This window comes from Sturnira hondurensis, unplaced genomic scaffold, assembly GCF_014824575.4.
Source record: "Sturnira hondurensis isolate 20B ecotype Veracruz unplaced genomic scaffold, ASM1482457v3 Scaffold0025484, whole genome shotgun sequence".
NCBI classification, from domain to species: domain Eukaryota; kingdom Metazoa; phylum Chordata; class Mammalia; order Chiroptera; family Phyllostomidae; genus Sturnira; species Sturnira hondurensis.
The window spans coordinates 552,211-569,058 of NW_028098115.1; the positions used below are offsets into that span (position 1 = coordinate 552,211).

Genomic DNA, 16,848 nt, shown 5'->3' on the forward strand with positions numbered 1-16,848 from the left:
TATTCACACGTAACACACTCAGAACAGGGCCTAGGATGTTGTCATAATAGTAGAGTTTCCACACTGAGCGCCCGCCATGTGCCCGGCCCTCTGCTGTTATTTCCACGTGCATTGTCCCCCCTTCCCAACCCTGCCAGGTAAATGTTATGCCCATTGTGAGTCCAGGGAAACGCACTCCAAAGTTAAGTAACTTAATCACATAACTAACTGAGCTTCAAACCCATGTTTCTGTGATGCTAAGAAAAGCTCGATGTATAGATTCTCTTCTCCTTCCTGTCTTTACCTTCCCCACCTTTGCTTCACTGGTACCTCCTGTCTTGTATATTGGAGTCTCTGGAGAAAGCAGAATGCACGTTGGATAATTGAGGCAAGTTTAGCACAAGGCGTGCATAGCAGATGTGGGCAGGGCTGGGGCAGAGCAACAAACGCTGGTGCAACACCCTGGGGCTGAGTAACAGTGGCGGTGGCAGCGGGCTGGGGAGAAGGGGCCTGGGAGCTGGCTGGTTACAGAAACCCCAGGGAGCCGTCCACTGAGAGCTGTGGCCTCTGGGAGAGGAGCACCGCCAGCCTGCAGGGGCTCTGCACCGAGTGCTCTGACGGCTAATGTCTGTCCCTCCCGCCGCCGCAGCTCAGTGTTTGGGCGCCTTCAGAGAACTGCGCTTTGACACGAGTTCCACAGTTTTCGTGCTGACACCTCAAGGCTCTCATCACTGTGTTCTTCCGTTTTATTCTCCTTCCCATCGACCCTCTCTTAGCCATCTTGCACTGATCTCCCAGGAGTCAGGGAAACACATTCCTTGAGAATGAGAGGAAGGGAGAAACAGGAGTCCTAAGGCTGAGGCAGAGACAAAAAGTAAAGAGTTTGGGGTTCAGCTCCTGTGACGTCACCCCGCCTCTTCTCTGAGCCTCTGAGCTCTGATCTTGAGAATGGACAGGACCTACAGTGGTGGTTGTCAGGCCCTCCCTACCTCCCTGAAGTAGAATCACCAAGAACCACGGGAGACTGAGGAAGGAAACTGGGAACCTGGGAAAGTTAGGAAGAACCATGCCAACCACAGGGGGGCACTGCGTCCCCATGGACTCGCCTGGAATGTCTGGGACCAAGAAGTAGAGAGGTCAGTCAAGGACAGCACACCCCTCTCCTTTGCTCCGGCAGAGAGCGTCTCTCCCTCTTTCTAACTCTTGGGCTTTGTGTACAGAGACACCTACAGGACAGACACACGGTCACCACCCAGTTCACACCATCCCCATGGCAGCTACATACACACCCACCCACATGGGTACACAGGGATGAGCTTTGCTCCTTCTTCCCAAGATTATTCTGCTAACACAGCAGTGTTATCTGTGCAGTTTAATGTGCTGAGAAGACCCTTCTTCCCTTCTTCCATAATGCCCAGCAGCAGCTACTGGCAGTCAAGGCTGATGCTGTTTGGGATTCTCTGCCTTTTCTTCCCGTTTTACCTAGAATCAAGCTTGGCCAATGATTCCAATTATGCCACATTAAGCACCTGCTACCTGCCCTGTGTGTGGTCACCCAAAGCCCTCACCCCTTCTGAACCTGGCCTGCTGGATTCAAAATAGACTTGATCCTACGGGAGTGATGAAATGCTCAAGACCCAAGAGTATGTTCTGTGCCCCCCCCCGGACATCAGCACTAGACATCAGACTGCATTAGTCGTCAGCTCAGGTTCACTGCGGAGACTGTATAACTGCCTGTGGGCTTCTATAATCTGGCAAATAACCGTGTAACATTCCAGCACAGTACTCTGGCCAATAGTACTACAAACTGCCTTCTCCTTTTTACTTCTCATGCCTCAAGATCCCAAGAATCAGCCTGCAACGGCCACAAAATCTGAAGTTCTCTTCGTGATTATTGTTGACACTTGTTGAGAACCTTCTCAGAGAACCCAACACAGTCTAATTAACTCCCAAGTTCTTGGATTGGTATGGGAGGAGGAATCCTGAGGGGAGGTCCTGGTTGCTGTGGCTCACCTGAAGGAGCCTTCAGACTGGGATCCCCTGGGTGACCCAACAAGCCCCCTAGAAACCGTGAGGCATGGCCTGCTGATTTATTGAACCTAAAATGGAATCTAGGTGACCTCTGAGAGGATCCTGCAGAAAGGTTGTCACAGGATGTCCTTGGACACTTCAGCTTTCTGTCCTTCCTTCTTTAAGATCATGCTGGTGACATCTCTGAAGCCCTATGGTGTTTCTCAGTAACTGATACTGAAGTCTTCTAAGTAGCGCCTTTCCCAAGACACGAAGATACTATCAATATCAAGGACAATACCATTCTACTGAATAGGGGCCGATGACTACGAAGTCACATTTTATGAAATGTCTGTGCTATACAAGCCCCTCCCGTGGTTCATGTCACTTGGAGAAGAGCCTGAGAGCGGGGCCTGGAGAAGGTAGGAAAGGGGCAGGATGCAGGCGTACTGAGACAAAGAATAAGAACAGTGCTCAGATTCCTCTAGTTTATTGTTACAGCAGCAGCTGTGGGAGACAAGAGAGCACCCTCCACCCATAACACACCCATAACACACTTGGTCAGAGCCCCAAGTAGCCCTCCCTACCCCATGCCAAGCCCCAAGCAGCCCTGCCCCAGCTTGGCCCCCTCCCCCTCCCACTCTAGACACACACTGTCTAGACAGCTACCAAAGTTAGTGCAGCCAATGGCCCCAGGCCCCTTCCTATTGCCCCAGCTCCAACCTTCCCTCAAATGTGTTCACTGCCTACCACTTCCCAGTCCAACTTCCATTCACACTGGATATTTCTATCACATCCTGAGGACTAGTAACCCACCAGCAAGCCTCCCTGACACATTCATTTAGGCCCATATCCTTCAGAAATTTGAAGGGTTAATGAGAAGCCATATCCACTTTGGTGAATGGAGACCCAGCACCAAGTCCCTTACCCTTGCAACGGGATAAGTAGAGAGAATCTGGGGTAGGCCCCATGGACAACTACAACGACCCTCATCCCTCATCTATGGACACCTAGATTAGGGAGAGGGGATTCATGCCCTTTCTACCTTAACACCAGAATGAGGGAGGGGATCATTTAGGGCTCTGGGTCCCTAAGAGATATTAGGACAGCTCTCCCAGGAGCTGAGGGGAATCACAAGTTAAGAGGTCAAGGTTAGGGTAGCAATCAAAGATCAAGGTCATCTTTCCACATGATCTGCCCATCTTCCCTTGCTCACTCTGGCCCAATGCCCTATCCACCTCCCAGGTTAGTGCTGGGGGAGGTGAGGGCTGGGTCCCACACCAGGGCAACATGGGCCATTCAACAGGAGACCTCCATGGTGTGCCCCGGGGGCCCCGAAGGGAGAGTCCCAGACTCGCTGCTCTGGGATAGGGTTCGAGAGCGGGACCGGCTGCCATCAATAGATGCTGCACTGGTCAGGGAGGCTGTGCGAGACCGAGACAGGCGAGTCATGCAGGATGACGCCACTGTGGAGACAGAAGGATAAGCAGGCAGTCAGAGAGGAGGTGGGGGAAAGAGGCTGGCAATTTGAGTGGGATGCAAGAGTTACAAATGGGGCTGGGGGGTGGTCCATGAGCTCTATTTGGCAGATGGTGGTAAGTCCAGGAATTAGTCTAAAATTGTTCCTCCCCTTACTGGCCATCCCTCATCCTTGAAGCAATCCCTCGTTTTCTGCCCTGCCTCTGACCCCCATACTCACTGTAGCCCATGCCCTGCAGGAAGTACTTGAAGGCCTCTGTCAGCTTGCCTGGCTGGGGAAGTAAGATGAGAGGGAGACAATGAGGTGAGGTTACGAGGAGCCCAATCCTGTGGCAGGATGGGGATGGAATGTATGGCAAAAGGTATATAGTTCAGTGACATTAATATCCCATCCCCAGATGGCAGGGGGGACTCACCTGAGTCAGCTGGGGCTGACCTCCAGAGTCGGCCATCTATTCAAAAGAGAGCCCCCCAGAAAAAGGATACACACATGAGTAAAGTGAGCCCACCAGGAGGTAGAAAAGGGTAATTCCCCTCTGCTTCCCCACCCAGGCCCTTAGGGTTTTTAATTATTTGTTTGTTTGTTTTATTTCATCTAACCCACTTGCTCCCACGCAGAACCCTGGAGGCCTAGAAGCTGAATCTAGGATTCAGGATCTATGGCTCTGGATAGGGGGCCAGGAATCAGGCATGGCATAGAGCAGGGTTACTGACCTTGAGGAAAGATGTCTGGGTGGGGTCCAGTTTTGAATTACATTCCACCTGGAGCAAATAGAAGGCTGAATGAGTGACATCACACACCCTGTAGCCCCTCTTACCCAAGGGATCCAAGGAACCAGTCCCCAGTTTCTTTCTTATCAACCCCTACCCATTTCTTTTTTAGAAGGAATCTGTACCATACTTGCTCTGTATGTCCCAAACAGAGCTTGCCTCCTGGCAAGAGAACCCTCTAACCAACACCCTAGGACTCCAACCCTTTCTCAACCAGCCCCCAATTCCCTACTGACCACTGCATCTTCATGAGGTGCTTGGTCTCCTACCACCAGCATCACAGGGCACCTAGAGGCAGTGTCAGGAAGGAGGTGGTAAGCCCCTGGCACTCCTTCACCCACCTCTTCCCAGAAAGCAGCTGGAAAATGTTGGACTCTGAACCCCACCAACCCCACCAAGGGATTTAAATGTGGAAGACCTAGAGGGCAGTAATTTGCTAAATGGGATGGGATGGAAGGTAACGAGAAAATCCCCTGGCAAAAGACTCTCCTCCTAAAGGATAAAAGCACCTAGGGAAGACCCAGGGAAAGAAACAAAGCTATATCTCTTAGAGTCTTACTTGAGGGTGATATCACCTCCACGCTCAAAGTTCAGGTCTCGGCGGCTAGAGAGGGGTTAAAAAAGGAGAAGGAATTTTAGACAGGAACACCATCCATCCAAATATAAGGTATCTCTCTTATAAGGAAGCTGTCTCTCCCCAAAACTATAGTCAAATATTGGTAATTAAAAGTGGGAACCAAAGGAGAAGGTGGTAGACAGACCTCAAGCACAATCTATACATCTACTGTGCCCCAGTAAATGAGGAGGAAAGGCACAAGGACAGAGCATCATCTTACTTCCGGGAATCCAGCATTTCAAGAGAAGTCAACAGGAGAAAGGGGGACAGACAGCTCCGACAGTTCTGCCCACTGGGTCCACGGTGCACTGTCCCAGTGGCACACCAAGTCCCGCCCTCCTTGTACATGGTGTACTCTCTGGACTTCCCTCTCCTCGCTGCTTCCCCCATCCCCAATCACTGCTTCTAAATTACTTTCATATGCATGCAGGGACACACACACACACACTGCCACTCACTTGTTGTAGCTGTTCCAGTACAGTTCAATGTTGTCCAGGTTGGGTGCATGTGTAATGATATTTCTATACTTTTGTATCAATTCAGAATTTCCAGACAGCTCTTCCTGAAGGAAAAAAAAGGGAGAAAGGTTAGGGGTAAGAAGAGAGGCCAACAGTTACTAGATGCAGAATGGCAAGCTTTCTTCCCTCTCCAGATCCTGCTTCAGCTAAGGAAGTTACCCCAAGCACTCAAGTCCCTGCTGGTCCTCTCTTTCTCCTCCATCTTCCACCACCACTTACCTGGCTGAAGAGATGTCCAAGTATCATCTCCGAAATGGAAGAGGTGAGGCCTGTTAGCTATGAGGAAAGAGCAGGTGAGAAAGCTCAGAACATTGTGGGATGAAGAGACCTAGGCAAAGTGACACAGCTTCTTTCCTGTTCTATGTCCCCCTCCTTGAAGGTCGCAAGCCAACCAGTTATACTGGTAGAGCCTCATTGGACCCATGCTAGGGTGGCGTGCCCACCCTAGATCTCAGTTCACAGACCCCTTCAAACCTTGTGCGCTGCCCAGTCCATCCAACCCTTGGCATTGGGATCAATGTTGATGAGGACAAGACCCTCAACTGTGTCCTGGTGGTTAAGCTGAAGGGCAGCAGAAAGAAGGGAAATCAGAGGCAGCGCATGGCCTTATCTTTTCCCCACTAAGTTCTAGTCACTCTTAGGCTCCAATGGGACCTCCCTCCCCCACCCTCAGACCCCTGTCCTCCTGCCAAATACACACTAGCCAACAATACCCTCTTAATCAGCCTGCTATGGGCCTTGGACCTGCCTTTCCCTCACTGGTGGGGGCAGTTTAATTCTTACAGCATATCGCGACAAGATGTAGGCTCCAGCTCCAACACCAATTCCAATTATTGTGGAGAAACTGGGAAAAGAAGATGTATGTCTACTTGGTGTCCAAAACTTCGCTTCGCCAAACTCCTTACCCTCCTTCCTAAGGCCATGGACACAAAAGACAGAAGGGACCTGCCAAGGAGCTAAAAACTGACACTGGTAGTCAGTGCAGGTCCCTGAAGTCTTTCCCCAGCAACCTCTTGAAGAGCTAGTATCTTGAAAAGAAATACCCATCCACCAACCAGCCAGACACTATTTTCTTAGGCAGCTCTTTCTCCATTCTCAACTTTCAGAAGCTCGTTCAACTTGTTCTCTTTTAATTCCTACTTCCTCTACAGGAACTGAGGAAAAGGAAATTTGAAGCAAGATGTTAAAAAAAGAAAAAAACGTCTCCACTGAACAACAGTAAGAGTGGGGTTAAAGAGAGACAAAGATGTGGACCAGAGCTGTTGGGGGCCTTGGTGTCCATGAAGAGCCAAGCCAAGGACATAGCCCAGGAGTACATACCAAGGAGGCCTTGCCTGGCTTCTTCCTCCTCCAACTCTTCCTTATACACAGAGCTCCCAGTTCCCAGGTGTGTATACAGAGGAGGGGGAGTAGGAGCAACAGAGACAGGTCTATCTGGTTCCACAGGGGTTATGTCACCCCCTCCTCTTCCTATCTAGCTTTCTGATCCCTCCTCAGCCTGAGGCAGGGCCTCACACAGCCCCTTCCTTTTTCTTTCCTCCATCCATTAGGGCTACTCAACTGACTCAAGTCAGTTTTCCAAACTCACCCCTTCCCCTCAATAATCAGGTTGGAAACAGGAAGAAGAAAGGGTGTATCTAGACCACAAACTGAAACTGATCCAGGAACCATGTGGACATAGGAGTTCTCATGGCCCTTGTACTCAAAAGAGACGTCTGGTTTAGAGGGATCCCCAGGCTTCTCACTTTAAGTACTGCAGGATGCAAGGGATCATGTCCGCAAGCTGGTCCAGAGACGGGTACTGATATCTGGGGAAGAGAGGAATGTTAAGGAAAACACCGACCTGCCCACCCCAATGGCCCCCACAGCCCCCACCTCAGGGTGTCCCACTCTTCCTTTCCTAGAATCACCACTGTCCTCCCTTTCCTCCTCCGCTGGTCCAATCTCCCCGACACTTGCTGTATGCCTCACAATCTGATGATGAGGGAGGGAGCTAATTCTCACCCCAGAGGGAACACAGGAGCCCCCTCTTCCATCCCAGGGGCATCCACATGAACTCGCACGAAGTTCTGAATGATTTCCTGCATATCCCCGAATCGAAACAGCGGCTGGAAGCAAGATTTATCTAAAGAGAATTCCCATTACCCAAACAATAAAATCAGACAGAGAAGAGTGTCCCCCAAAGGAAAACCCACCCCCTTTCATACCAGAGTCAGAACAGGAGAGAACTTCTTGACATACTACATGACTCCCTTCCTGCCCATGAGGACCCTTCCCCTTTACACTGTGGTTTTACATGCCACAGGGACTCCCACCCTCCACCCCGACTCTTCCCAGAAAGAAGTGAAAAGAGAAGTGAAGGTCCTTACAGTTGAGTCCTACATCATGGTAGGTGAGTATCGCTGGGCGTTTGGGTTTGGGGGTGCCATAGACAGTGAAAGTGACAGAGCCATAAGGTGTCTCCACAGAGTGAGTCTGCGGGAAAACAGGTCATCATCAGGTAGAAGTTAGGCTGAGAGGAAAAGAGGCAGGAGAAGAACTTCCACAAAGGCCGGGAGTTAAACGGGGGAGGGGCCGATAGAGGAGAAGGGAACAAGTATTACAAATACAATCAGAAAAAATTTAATTTAGGTAAATTTGATAGTAGAGATGATGTTGGGGGGCGAAAAGAATAATGAAAGTTTGGAGAGCACCAAGGAAACCTGAGAAGGGAGAAGAAGGGAAGGAAAAGGCAGAGATGGGGATAGGCGAAGACTGGAGTAGAAGGAAAAGGAGCAGAGAGGAGAGTCAGGCAGAAGGTCCTCTCTTACCCTGGGTGGGGGTGGGGGGGTGGAGAAGAGCCCCTTCTCACCTCCCACCCCCTCGCTTCCCCAAGCTGTTACCTGTCCCCGGTCCAGGAGGATTCGGGCAGCTAACTCAGCCTCCTGGAGAGAGACACACAGACAGACCCACACAGAAACACACAGCCACACAGAGTGGAGAGTCAGACACAGATAAAGAGAGGTAGATTTAAGAGATGAAAGACGGAGAGAGATGACAAAAAGAGACATGGAAAAGATTAAGATTAGTATAGTGACATGACAAAGGCCTGGACTCCCAACTGGGGTATGTGGGGAGAAACAGAGGAAGTAGGAGTGTGGATTAGAAAGAGACTAGGACTTTGGAAAGGCGGGACACAAGGGGGATGCTTGGATGTCTGGAATTTGGGCCGGGAGTCAGAGGGTCTCTAATAACCTTGGCCACCTCGGGTGTCTGCCCTGGCAACAGCGGCTTCTCCTCTGTGATCTGCACCTCCTGCAGCTCCGCCATGGTGGCCTGGCAGGGTGAGGAAACAGCATGACTGGGGAGGTTGCCTCCACACCCCCACATCTTCTCCAATACCCTCTTCCTCTCTCAGGACAGGGTAATGCAGGGGGCAGGGGGCCGCTGGGTGCAGGGCGCCCCTGGAGCTTAAGATGACTAGGACACAGACAGCCTTTCCTGCCCCAGCTCCATGTCCACGCCAGTGGGGGGAAGGTTGAATAAAAGGAACCAGGACAGCACTTCTCTTCACTGGCCATCCCCATTGCCCCCCTCGACACCCACACCTCCATACCCAACTCCCCTCTCCTGGATGGAAATACCAGGGTGAGGCAGCCGGGCAGCTCAGGTTTCCCAGGCTATATTTAGGGACCACCCACACTCCCAGTTAGGTTGTGGGTAAAACTAGTGGCTTAGTGACTGGGTACTCCAAAGACACTAAGGGACAGGTAGAAAGAGTTCACAACTGACTGACCTTCAACTAAAGCCCCAATGTCAGCAGCTAAAAAGGAAAGGGGCTAAAAATTACCTGAGTAACATGGCCAAGAGGGGGAGGGGGGAAACAAGAAAAGGGGGGCAAGGGACATCTGTATCCAACTGACCCAATGTCTCCCCTGCTCCCAAGGGTCTCCCTCCCTCCCTACTGTATATAAATTAGCATACATTCAATATTAGTGAGGCCAGTGTGGAGCAAAGCACTCCTGCAGACCCGCACAGTAAAGAGCCTGCAGCCTGGGGGGGTGGGGTCACTTACTGGGCTCCTATTGGCTGGATGCAGTGGGGTTAGGGGTCAGGGTTCTCAGTGCTCTTGGCTCCGGGGTCTGAGAAAACAGACAATGAGGTGAATGACATGGGAGAGAGGCAGACCCTGGTCTTTAAGGGACCTATAACCTCAGCCAAGACCTAGATTACCTGGGTCACCAACCCTCCCCAACTTGCACCCCTGAGTCCAGTGAACATGTCTTCTCTAGTTTTCAACCTAAATCAATACAGGCTGGATGGGCCGGCGGGGCAAACAGAGAGCAGGTATCAGTCCAGGCTAGGGGGAGGAGACAGGGAAGTGCTGATGTGGAGGAAAGAGTGCTGCATGGCTCAGAACCTCCGATGTCTAGTCCCGACTCTGCCGCTACTGGTATGACCTTGGCCCAATCTGTACTACTGGCTTCAATTTCCTATTTGCAAACTAGAAGTGGGGACTAGGGGATCCCCAAGATTTTTGACAGCTCTCGAGTGATATGAGGGTAGCAGAGCGTGACTGTTTCCTTCCGCCATTAAAAAAAATAACCTTAAAAAGCCTCGTGCCTTCGCTTCTCTCCTCCATCCAGCCTCGGTGTGGGTCCCATGAGTGGAAAAAGGCGAGGAGGGTGGTCCCACAATTTCCTCCCAGCCTCCCCCGACGGACAACCCAAAAGGGCCGAGCGCCAGCTGGAAGGATGAATAAGAAGGATGGGACTGACCGGGCCCAGCACCCGGGACCTGTCCCTCCGAGTCCCTACGCTGCCCGAACTCGTGGGAAACGATACCCTCTCGAGGCGGGCACAGAACGCCCTGGATCCTGGACACAGCCTCGCGCACGTCCCAAACACGCCCTGCTGCTCCCGAGCCCTCCGCCTTTGTGCACAGCAGCCCAGCACCCGCCCTCTTGAGGACCCCTTCCCAATGCAATCGGTTGGTGCGAGGGAGAGCTCTAGCCCCCCACCAACCCCGCAGGCCCCAGCCTGGCCCTCCGGCCCCTCGCCTACCCCTCCCCCTACCTGCTGCCGCCGCAGCCGCTTCCACCTTCACTTGCCTTTGACTCTGCAGCCCGCTTGGGCTCAAGCTCCCCACAGACCCGCCCCCGGCCCGCCCCAGCCCGCCCACAGCGGACAACTCCCCGCAGATCCGCCCCAGACCCCCAGTAAACACGCCCCCCCTTACCCCGCCCCAAACTGTTTGCTGCTGGGGAAGGGCAGGCAGTTCAGGGGGCCAAAGGGGAAGTCTAAGGAAAGCAAACTGTGGGTGCTTCCGTGCTCCGTTCGCGCTCCCTACAGTAGCCCCCCACGGGTGAGGGTGGTTGGGGGGGGTGCGGGGATCCCTTATCCTGCAGGGGATCCCCACGCCCGCCTTCAACACCGCCCTCACCCGTGACCTGGATTTGCCTAGCGCACTCTGGCTGCCTTTCACCCTTAGACTCCGTGGTGGGGGCGGGTAGGGGAGATGAACCCAGGGTGCTGACACCCCACGATTTCGACTCCGCCCACCCCCAAAAAGAGCCCGCTTCAGGGAGGAGGAGGTGGGCGGGACCACCGCTGAAGAGGAGGGGGTTTCGCCCGTGGGGAGGGGCAGGTGTGCCAGCACCGACTGAGGGAGGGGACGTCGAGGGCGCTGAGGTTCCAGCTCTGGGGCACCCAGGGTCCTGGTACCTCCTCTCTCTGCTGCGTCCGATCCCTGCTGTCCGGCAGCTCCCTGAGAAGTTGGAAAACAAGACTGGGAGGGGGGGTGGGGAATGCGGGGGACCACTATAAATAGAGGGAGATCGCAGGAGGGTGGGGGAAGAGGATGGCCCAACGGGGACTCCCAGGTCAAGGCCCTAAGGGGGGGTGGAGGAGGAGCCAGGGACCCCCAGGGGCTCTGACTCTTGGGTAAACAAGCACGGAGGCGGAGTTAACTCTGCGCGGGTGGAGTGGGGGCTTGGGGAGGACGCAGTGTTCCGGACTGGGACCCAAAAGACCCTGTGTTTTTGGTGCTAACCCCTCCTAGTCCGGTGCAGAGAAGAAGGGTGAGACCAGCTTGGCCTGGCTGAATCGCAATGCCCAGGCGACGGTTTCTCAAGGGACCGCTGCTTCTTTCTCAGCGCTTGGGTGGGTTTGCTGTTCTAGACTCCTCACTCGCCCAGGCCTCCCCACACTTAGATACACCCTCCCTGGCCTCCTACAAGGAAAGCCACCCGTCATGAAATAGTTATGTGGCTAAGGAAATTCATAGTTGTCTTAGGAAAAAGGAAACCTGATTGAATTTCTTCCCACCTGCTCCCCTGTTAGCTCCCCTCCTCCCAGGGTCCCCACCCCATCCTTTCCTTCAGCCTGGTTCCTGAGTTGCCATTTCGGGGGCTGGGCATCAGGCCAGTTGGGAACAATAACCAATGGAACTGAAGCTGCCAACTGCAACACCAGCATAGACTGCTGCCCCAAGACCCCCAAATTGCCCTACCCCCTCTTGCCTGGGAACTACCCCCAACAACTCCCCTCACCACCCACAACACCCCTCCCACCCAAGGACCATCAATGCCCCTTTCATCCCAACTTGGCAGGGTTTATTGGAAAAAAAAGAGGGGCCTAGAGGGCGGAGGTGACCCAGAGGAGGAGAACTCATCAGAATAAAACCCAGCTTTCAACTACTCAAAATCGAAAGGATCCCCCTACACTCACTAGGTGGAGCACCCAAGTTTTCCTCTATTCCCTTCCTCCACTCACTTCAGAACTATGTCCCCAGAAACTGGCACACAAGCTGGGCACTCTGGCTCCCCGCCTAGTCCCCTGTCCCCTCTGGATGCCAGCTTAACACTCTCCTGGACTAGGAAAACCTGCTGGAATTAGGATCATACACAAAGATGCATAGGACAGGACAGAGATCTCACCAGCCCTCCTAGGGCTGGGGGAGAAAGTCTGAGTGAGAATTTGTGCTTGCTGCCTTCTTTTATGTGTCTAAAGTAGTCTTACTTGGAGTGGGGGAGGGAAAGACCTGGAGATTCCAGCATCTAAATTCGTCTCTGGGTCAGGATGACTCAGGGGGAACTTGATAAGGGGCCTAGCAGGGGTGCAGAGGGTGGGGCAGGAGGTGGGAAATTTCCACTGGGAGCCCGTTTACTTCCTAGGCCTAGGGGTCTCAGCCTGCTGCAGACAAAAATGACTCTGCTTGTGCCTTAATATTGGGTTCCTCTCTGTCGGGGCAGGTCCCAGCCCATCCTTGGTGTAAGTGGCCCAAAGAGGATAACTGCCCTAACTTCCTTCTCTTGGGCCAGAACAGCTTCAAACTGAACATCAACCAAGTGACAGTTTTAAGTACCTGCTTTGTGCAGTCACTGTGTAGATGTCATTCAAAGTGTGACATCTAGTCATACCCTCTCTAGAAGCCTATGATGGAATAGTTAAGAGGAGGTATAAAAATAGAAAAAGTTTTTTTTTAATATAAGATTAACTGTTTAAACAATAAGACCTGTGGCAGTAGTTTCCCACCCTTCTCCAGTGGGAGGTCAGAGATTCCCATTCCCACATGATAGGTGTAGTATCCCCTGATGGAGGCAAACCATGAATTCAGCAATACTTTCAAGTGTGTACGGTATTCTGATCCTCACAACATCTATGCATATAGCAATACCTACATGTGTAAAGCATATTATTTATCCAGTTGACAATAAATCTGTGTACATACAGATTCTGGGGGCCTTTGCAATAATTCAGAAATCCTCACCCCGGGAGATTGTAGGTCAGCAGGTTAGGAAATACTGTCTTTGTACAATACCGAGGAGGAAAAGGGTTTTGTTCCTAGGGTTAAGCACCCTGTGAGGAGTGTGACCATAAAGTATTTGGTAGGAGAGAGGGGCATTCAATGGAGAAGGAGGGAGCATTGGAGAGAGTTTGAGGACAGAAATTCACACATTATTTTGAAGAATGGAATAATGGCTACCTTTTGCAAGAAACTTCCCATATATTATCCCCCTATACCGTAGGGTATGTATTGCTGTCCTTATTGTACAGAAGAGGAAACTGAAGCTCAGAGATGTCTAGTGATTTGCCTAAGGCCAACCAGCTAGTAAATGATATATCTAAGACTTACATCCTCACCCAGGTTCATTCCACTCTCCAAAGATATGCTCTTTCCACTATGAGATAGCGCCCCCTCAAGCATATAGTGATCAGGCCAAATGAAGAATAATGCTGATGAGAGGTGGGTGACTTTTGGAAGGGTGGATTGGGGATGAGAGTGAATGTCCTTGAATGACAGGCAAAAAAGTTTGTCACTGAAGCTCCATAGAATGTTCTTGAGCAGGAGTAATGGATAAAAAATAGTCCTGTGAAAATCTGATGGAGGTTGGATAATAGTGATGGATTATGAGGTAGGTGGGGGGAAGGCACTCAATCTAGGAAAGGTATCACTTAGAAGCCAAAGTATGACTGTGTAGCTCAGTCGGTGAGAGTGCCCTCCTGATACATCAATGTTTCAGGTTCTATCCCTGGTCAGAGAACATACAAGAGTCAACTAATGAATAAATAAATAAGTAGAAAAGCAAATTGGTGTTTCTCTCTCTCTCCCCCGCCTTCTCCCTCTTTCTCCCCCTCTCCCTTCCTCTCTCTAAAATCAATTTTAAAATAAATAAAAAAGAAGCCAGGGTACTCAACTAGATATGAGATGACAAGGACTTCAAGAAGTATGACAGTAGACTTGTGTCCAAGATGGAGGCATAGGTAGACACACTGTGCCCCTCACACATCCAAAAGAAGGACAACAACAAATTTAAAAACAAAAAACAACCAGAACTGATAGAAAATCAAACCATATGGAAAGCCCGACAACCAAGGAGTTAAAGAAAAAACATTCATCCAGACTGGTAGGAGGGGTGGAGACGGTCAGCCAGGCAGAGAAGAGTCACAGCAAGGCGGTGGCTGGAGGACAGGAGTGGGCAAGGCTGCAGCTGGTGGGCAAGGTGCCTGCTGGCAGACCTGACAAGGCAGCAGGTTGTGGACTGGATGGGTCCCACATCTGCATGCAGATAAACCAGGAGGAACAACTCGGGAGCGAGACAGACCACACAACCCAGAGTTTCAGTGTGAGGGAATAAAGCCTCAAACCTTCTATTGAAAACACCTTTGGGGGTTGAGGCTGCAGGGGGAGAAACTCCCAGCAAAGGAGAGTTCGTTGGAGAGACCCACAGGGTCTTAGAATATACACAGGCCCACACACCCAGAAATCAGCACCAGAACGACCCAATTTGCTTGTGGGTAGCGAGGGAAGTGACTGAAAATTGGCAGAGAGTGGAGCAAGCGGCATTGTTTCCTCTCCGACCCCTCCCCCACATACAGCACCACAACACAGCCAAGGGGGTTGCACCACCCTGGAGAATAACTAAGCTCTTCCTCTTATAGATAACAGATGCGCCAAGACAAAAAAAAAAATGACCCAAATGAAAGAAAAGATCAAAGCTCCAGAAAAAATACAACTAAACAATGAAGAGATAGCCAACCTATCAAACGCACAGTTTGAAACACTGGTAATCAGGATGCTCAAGAATTGGTTGAATATGATCACAAATTAGATGAAAAAATGAAGGCTATGAAAAGTGAAATAAAGAAAAATGTACAGGGAACCAACAGTGATGGGAATGAAACCAGGACTCAAATCAATGGTGTGGACCACAAGGAAAAAAGAAACTTTCAACAAAAATAAAATGAAGGAAAAAAATGTCAAAAAAATGAGGAGAAGCTTAGGAACCTCCAGGACATCTTTAAACATTCCAACATCCGAATCATAGGGGTACCAGAAGGAGCAGAGGAAGAGCAACAAATTGAAAAGTTATTTGAACAAATAATAAAGGAGAACTCCAATCTGGCAAAGAAAATAGACTTCTAGGCAGTACAGGAAGCTCAGAGAGTCCCAAAGAAGTTGGACCCAAGGAGAAACACACCAAGGCACATCATAATTACATCACTCAAGATTAAAGATAAGGAGAGAATCTTAAAAGCAGTAAGAGAAAAGGAGAGAGTTATCTACAAAGGAGTTCCCATAAGACTGTCAGTTGATTTCTCAAAAGACACCTTGCAGGTAATAAGGGGCTGGAAAGAAGCATTCCAAGTCATGTAAGTTTTGGACCTACATCTAAGATTACTCTCTCCAGCAAAGCTTCCATTTAGAATGGAAGGGCAGATAAAGTGCTTCCCACATAAGGTCAAGTTCAAGGAGTTCATCATCACTAAGCCCTTATTATATGAAATGTTAAAGGGACTTATGTAAGAAAAAGAAGATAAAAATATGACCAGTAAAATGACAACAAACTCTCAGTTAGTAACAACCACACCTAAAACAAAAACAAAAATGAAAACAAACTGAGCAAACAACTAGAACAGGGACAAAATCACAGAAATGGAGATCACATGGAGGGTTATCAGCAGAAGAGTAGAAGGGGGAGAGAGGGGAAAAACATACAGAAAATAAGCAGCATAAATGGTAGGTGGAAAATAGGGGAGGTTAAGAACAGTATAGGAAACGTAGAAGCCAAAGAACTTATATGTATGACCCATAGACATGAACTAAAGGGGGGGGGGATGTGGGTGGGAGGGGGATCTGGAAGGGAATAAAGAGGAGGAAATGGGACAACTGTAATAGCACAATCAATGAAATATATTTTTTAAAAATTAAATGCATGAGAGTAACAAGAATGAAAAGGAACAGATATGTAAAACAAGGAAAAAACACTTATAGGAATTGGTGACTGATCAGATAGGAAGGGGAAGGAAATCTCCAACCTAGCTGCTCTTGTTAGGATTCCTGAAGTTCATCCATCTATATGGTTTCTAGCTACAGAAAAGGCCATAGAGGAACCCTGGAAGGATATCCTTCACCACAGGGAAACTTACCTGAAAGATTTTCAGAGTCTGAGATTCACCCTCACCCTGACCTATTTCACCCTGGCCTACCAAGATCTGTTACACTCCAAGACCGTTTCCATGTTGAGCCCCAGAACAACACCTATTGAGGCCGGTCTGCTAAAGCGAATGAGATCTTCCAAGTTGGCCTGGGCCTGGAGACCAAAAAGAAGAGCAATGTTAGACTTATGCTAACTTGTCTGTATTAACCCCTTCGCTGGGTCCCCTTCAGCCTTTGTTGAGAGTCAGAGCAATTTTTTTTCTATAAGGTAATTTGATCAGGACCGAGAGAACTAGGTCAAGTTGGGCTGGGATGATGAGGAAAGTTTGATCACCTGGAGAGATCAGAAGATTGGCCATTTGTTCAATGAAAATGCAAGGTAGGGAAACCAAAAGACACCTCCCCCAAGGCTAGGGTTATAGCTGGGGCTGGAGGTGACATCATATAAAATCTACTGAGGTCATAAAAGCTTCCCTCTCTTCCCCTGTCTGTCTCCTCACTGCCACATATACACACACTTACGTACAAGGCCTGGGAAGGGTCAGACACCATCCA

The 16,848-nt window shown here is 50.3% G+C and overlaps 1 protein-coding gene across 6 annotated transcripts; it reads right to left on the minus strand.

The window, feature by feature from the left end:
• Positions 1-2,867: 2,867 nt before the first annotated feature.
• On the minus strand, positions 2,868-11,158 carry NDRG2 (NDRG family member 2). Of its 6 annotated transcripts, none has more exons than XM_037039862.1 (17): positions 11,076-11,094; positions 9,428-9,494; positions 8,608-8,688; positions 8,256-8,297; positions 7,743-7,848; positions 7,378-7,498; positions 7,119-7,181; positions 6,157-6,217; positions 5,848-5,934; positions 5,593-5,649; positions 5,314-5,417; positions 4,799-4,843; positions 4,476-4,527; positions 4,183-4,230; positions 3,885-3,920; positions 3,689-3,740; positions 2,868-3,455 (listed from the first exon to the last, which is right to left on the minus strand). In XM_037039862.1, exons 3-17 carry the CDS (start codon positions 8,680-8,682, stop codon positions 3,289-3,291), a joined length of 1,116 nt encoding a protein of 371 aa, XP_036895757.1. In that variant the 5' UTR covers positions 8,683-8,688; positions 9,428-9,494; positions 11,076-11,094; the 3' UTR covers positions 2,868-3,288. The 6 variants fall into 6 exon arrangements, with proteins under 6 accessions (XP_036895757.1, XP_036895755.1, XP_036895754.1 ...); XM_037039860.1 differs by lacking the exon at positions 11,076-11,094 and adding an exon at positions 10,428-10,501; XM_037039859.1 differs by lacking the exons at positions 9,428-9,494; positions 11,076-11,094 and adding exons at positions 9,959-10,098; positions 10,428-10,494.
• Between the last annotated feature and the right edge of the window lie 5,690 nt (positions 11,159-16,848).

Excerpts from the sequence above, each read along its gene's own strand:
- NDRG2 (XM_037039859.1), bottom strand. The coding sequence starts at position 9,994 with ATGGAGGAGAGAAGCGAAGGCACGAGGCTTTTTAAG. Across the intron at positions 8,298-8,607 it reads AGACACCCGAGGTGGCCAAG|GAGGCTGAGTTAGCTGCCCG; the intron begins GTTATTAGAGAC and ends GTCTCTCTCCAG. Across the intron at positions 3,921-4,182 it reads CCCAGACATCTTTCCTCAAG|ATGGCCGACTCTGGAGGTCA; the intron begins GTCAGTAACCCT and ends TCTTTTGAATAG.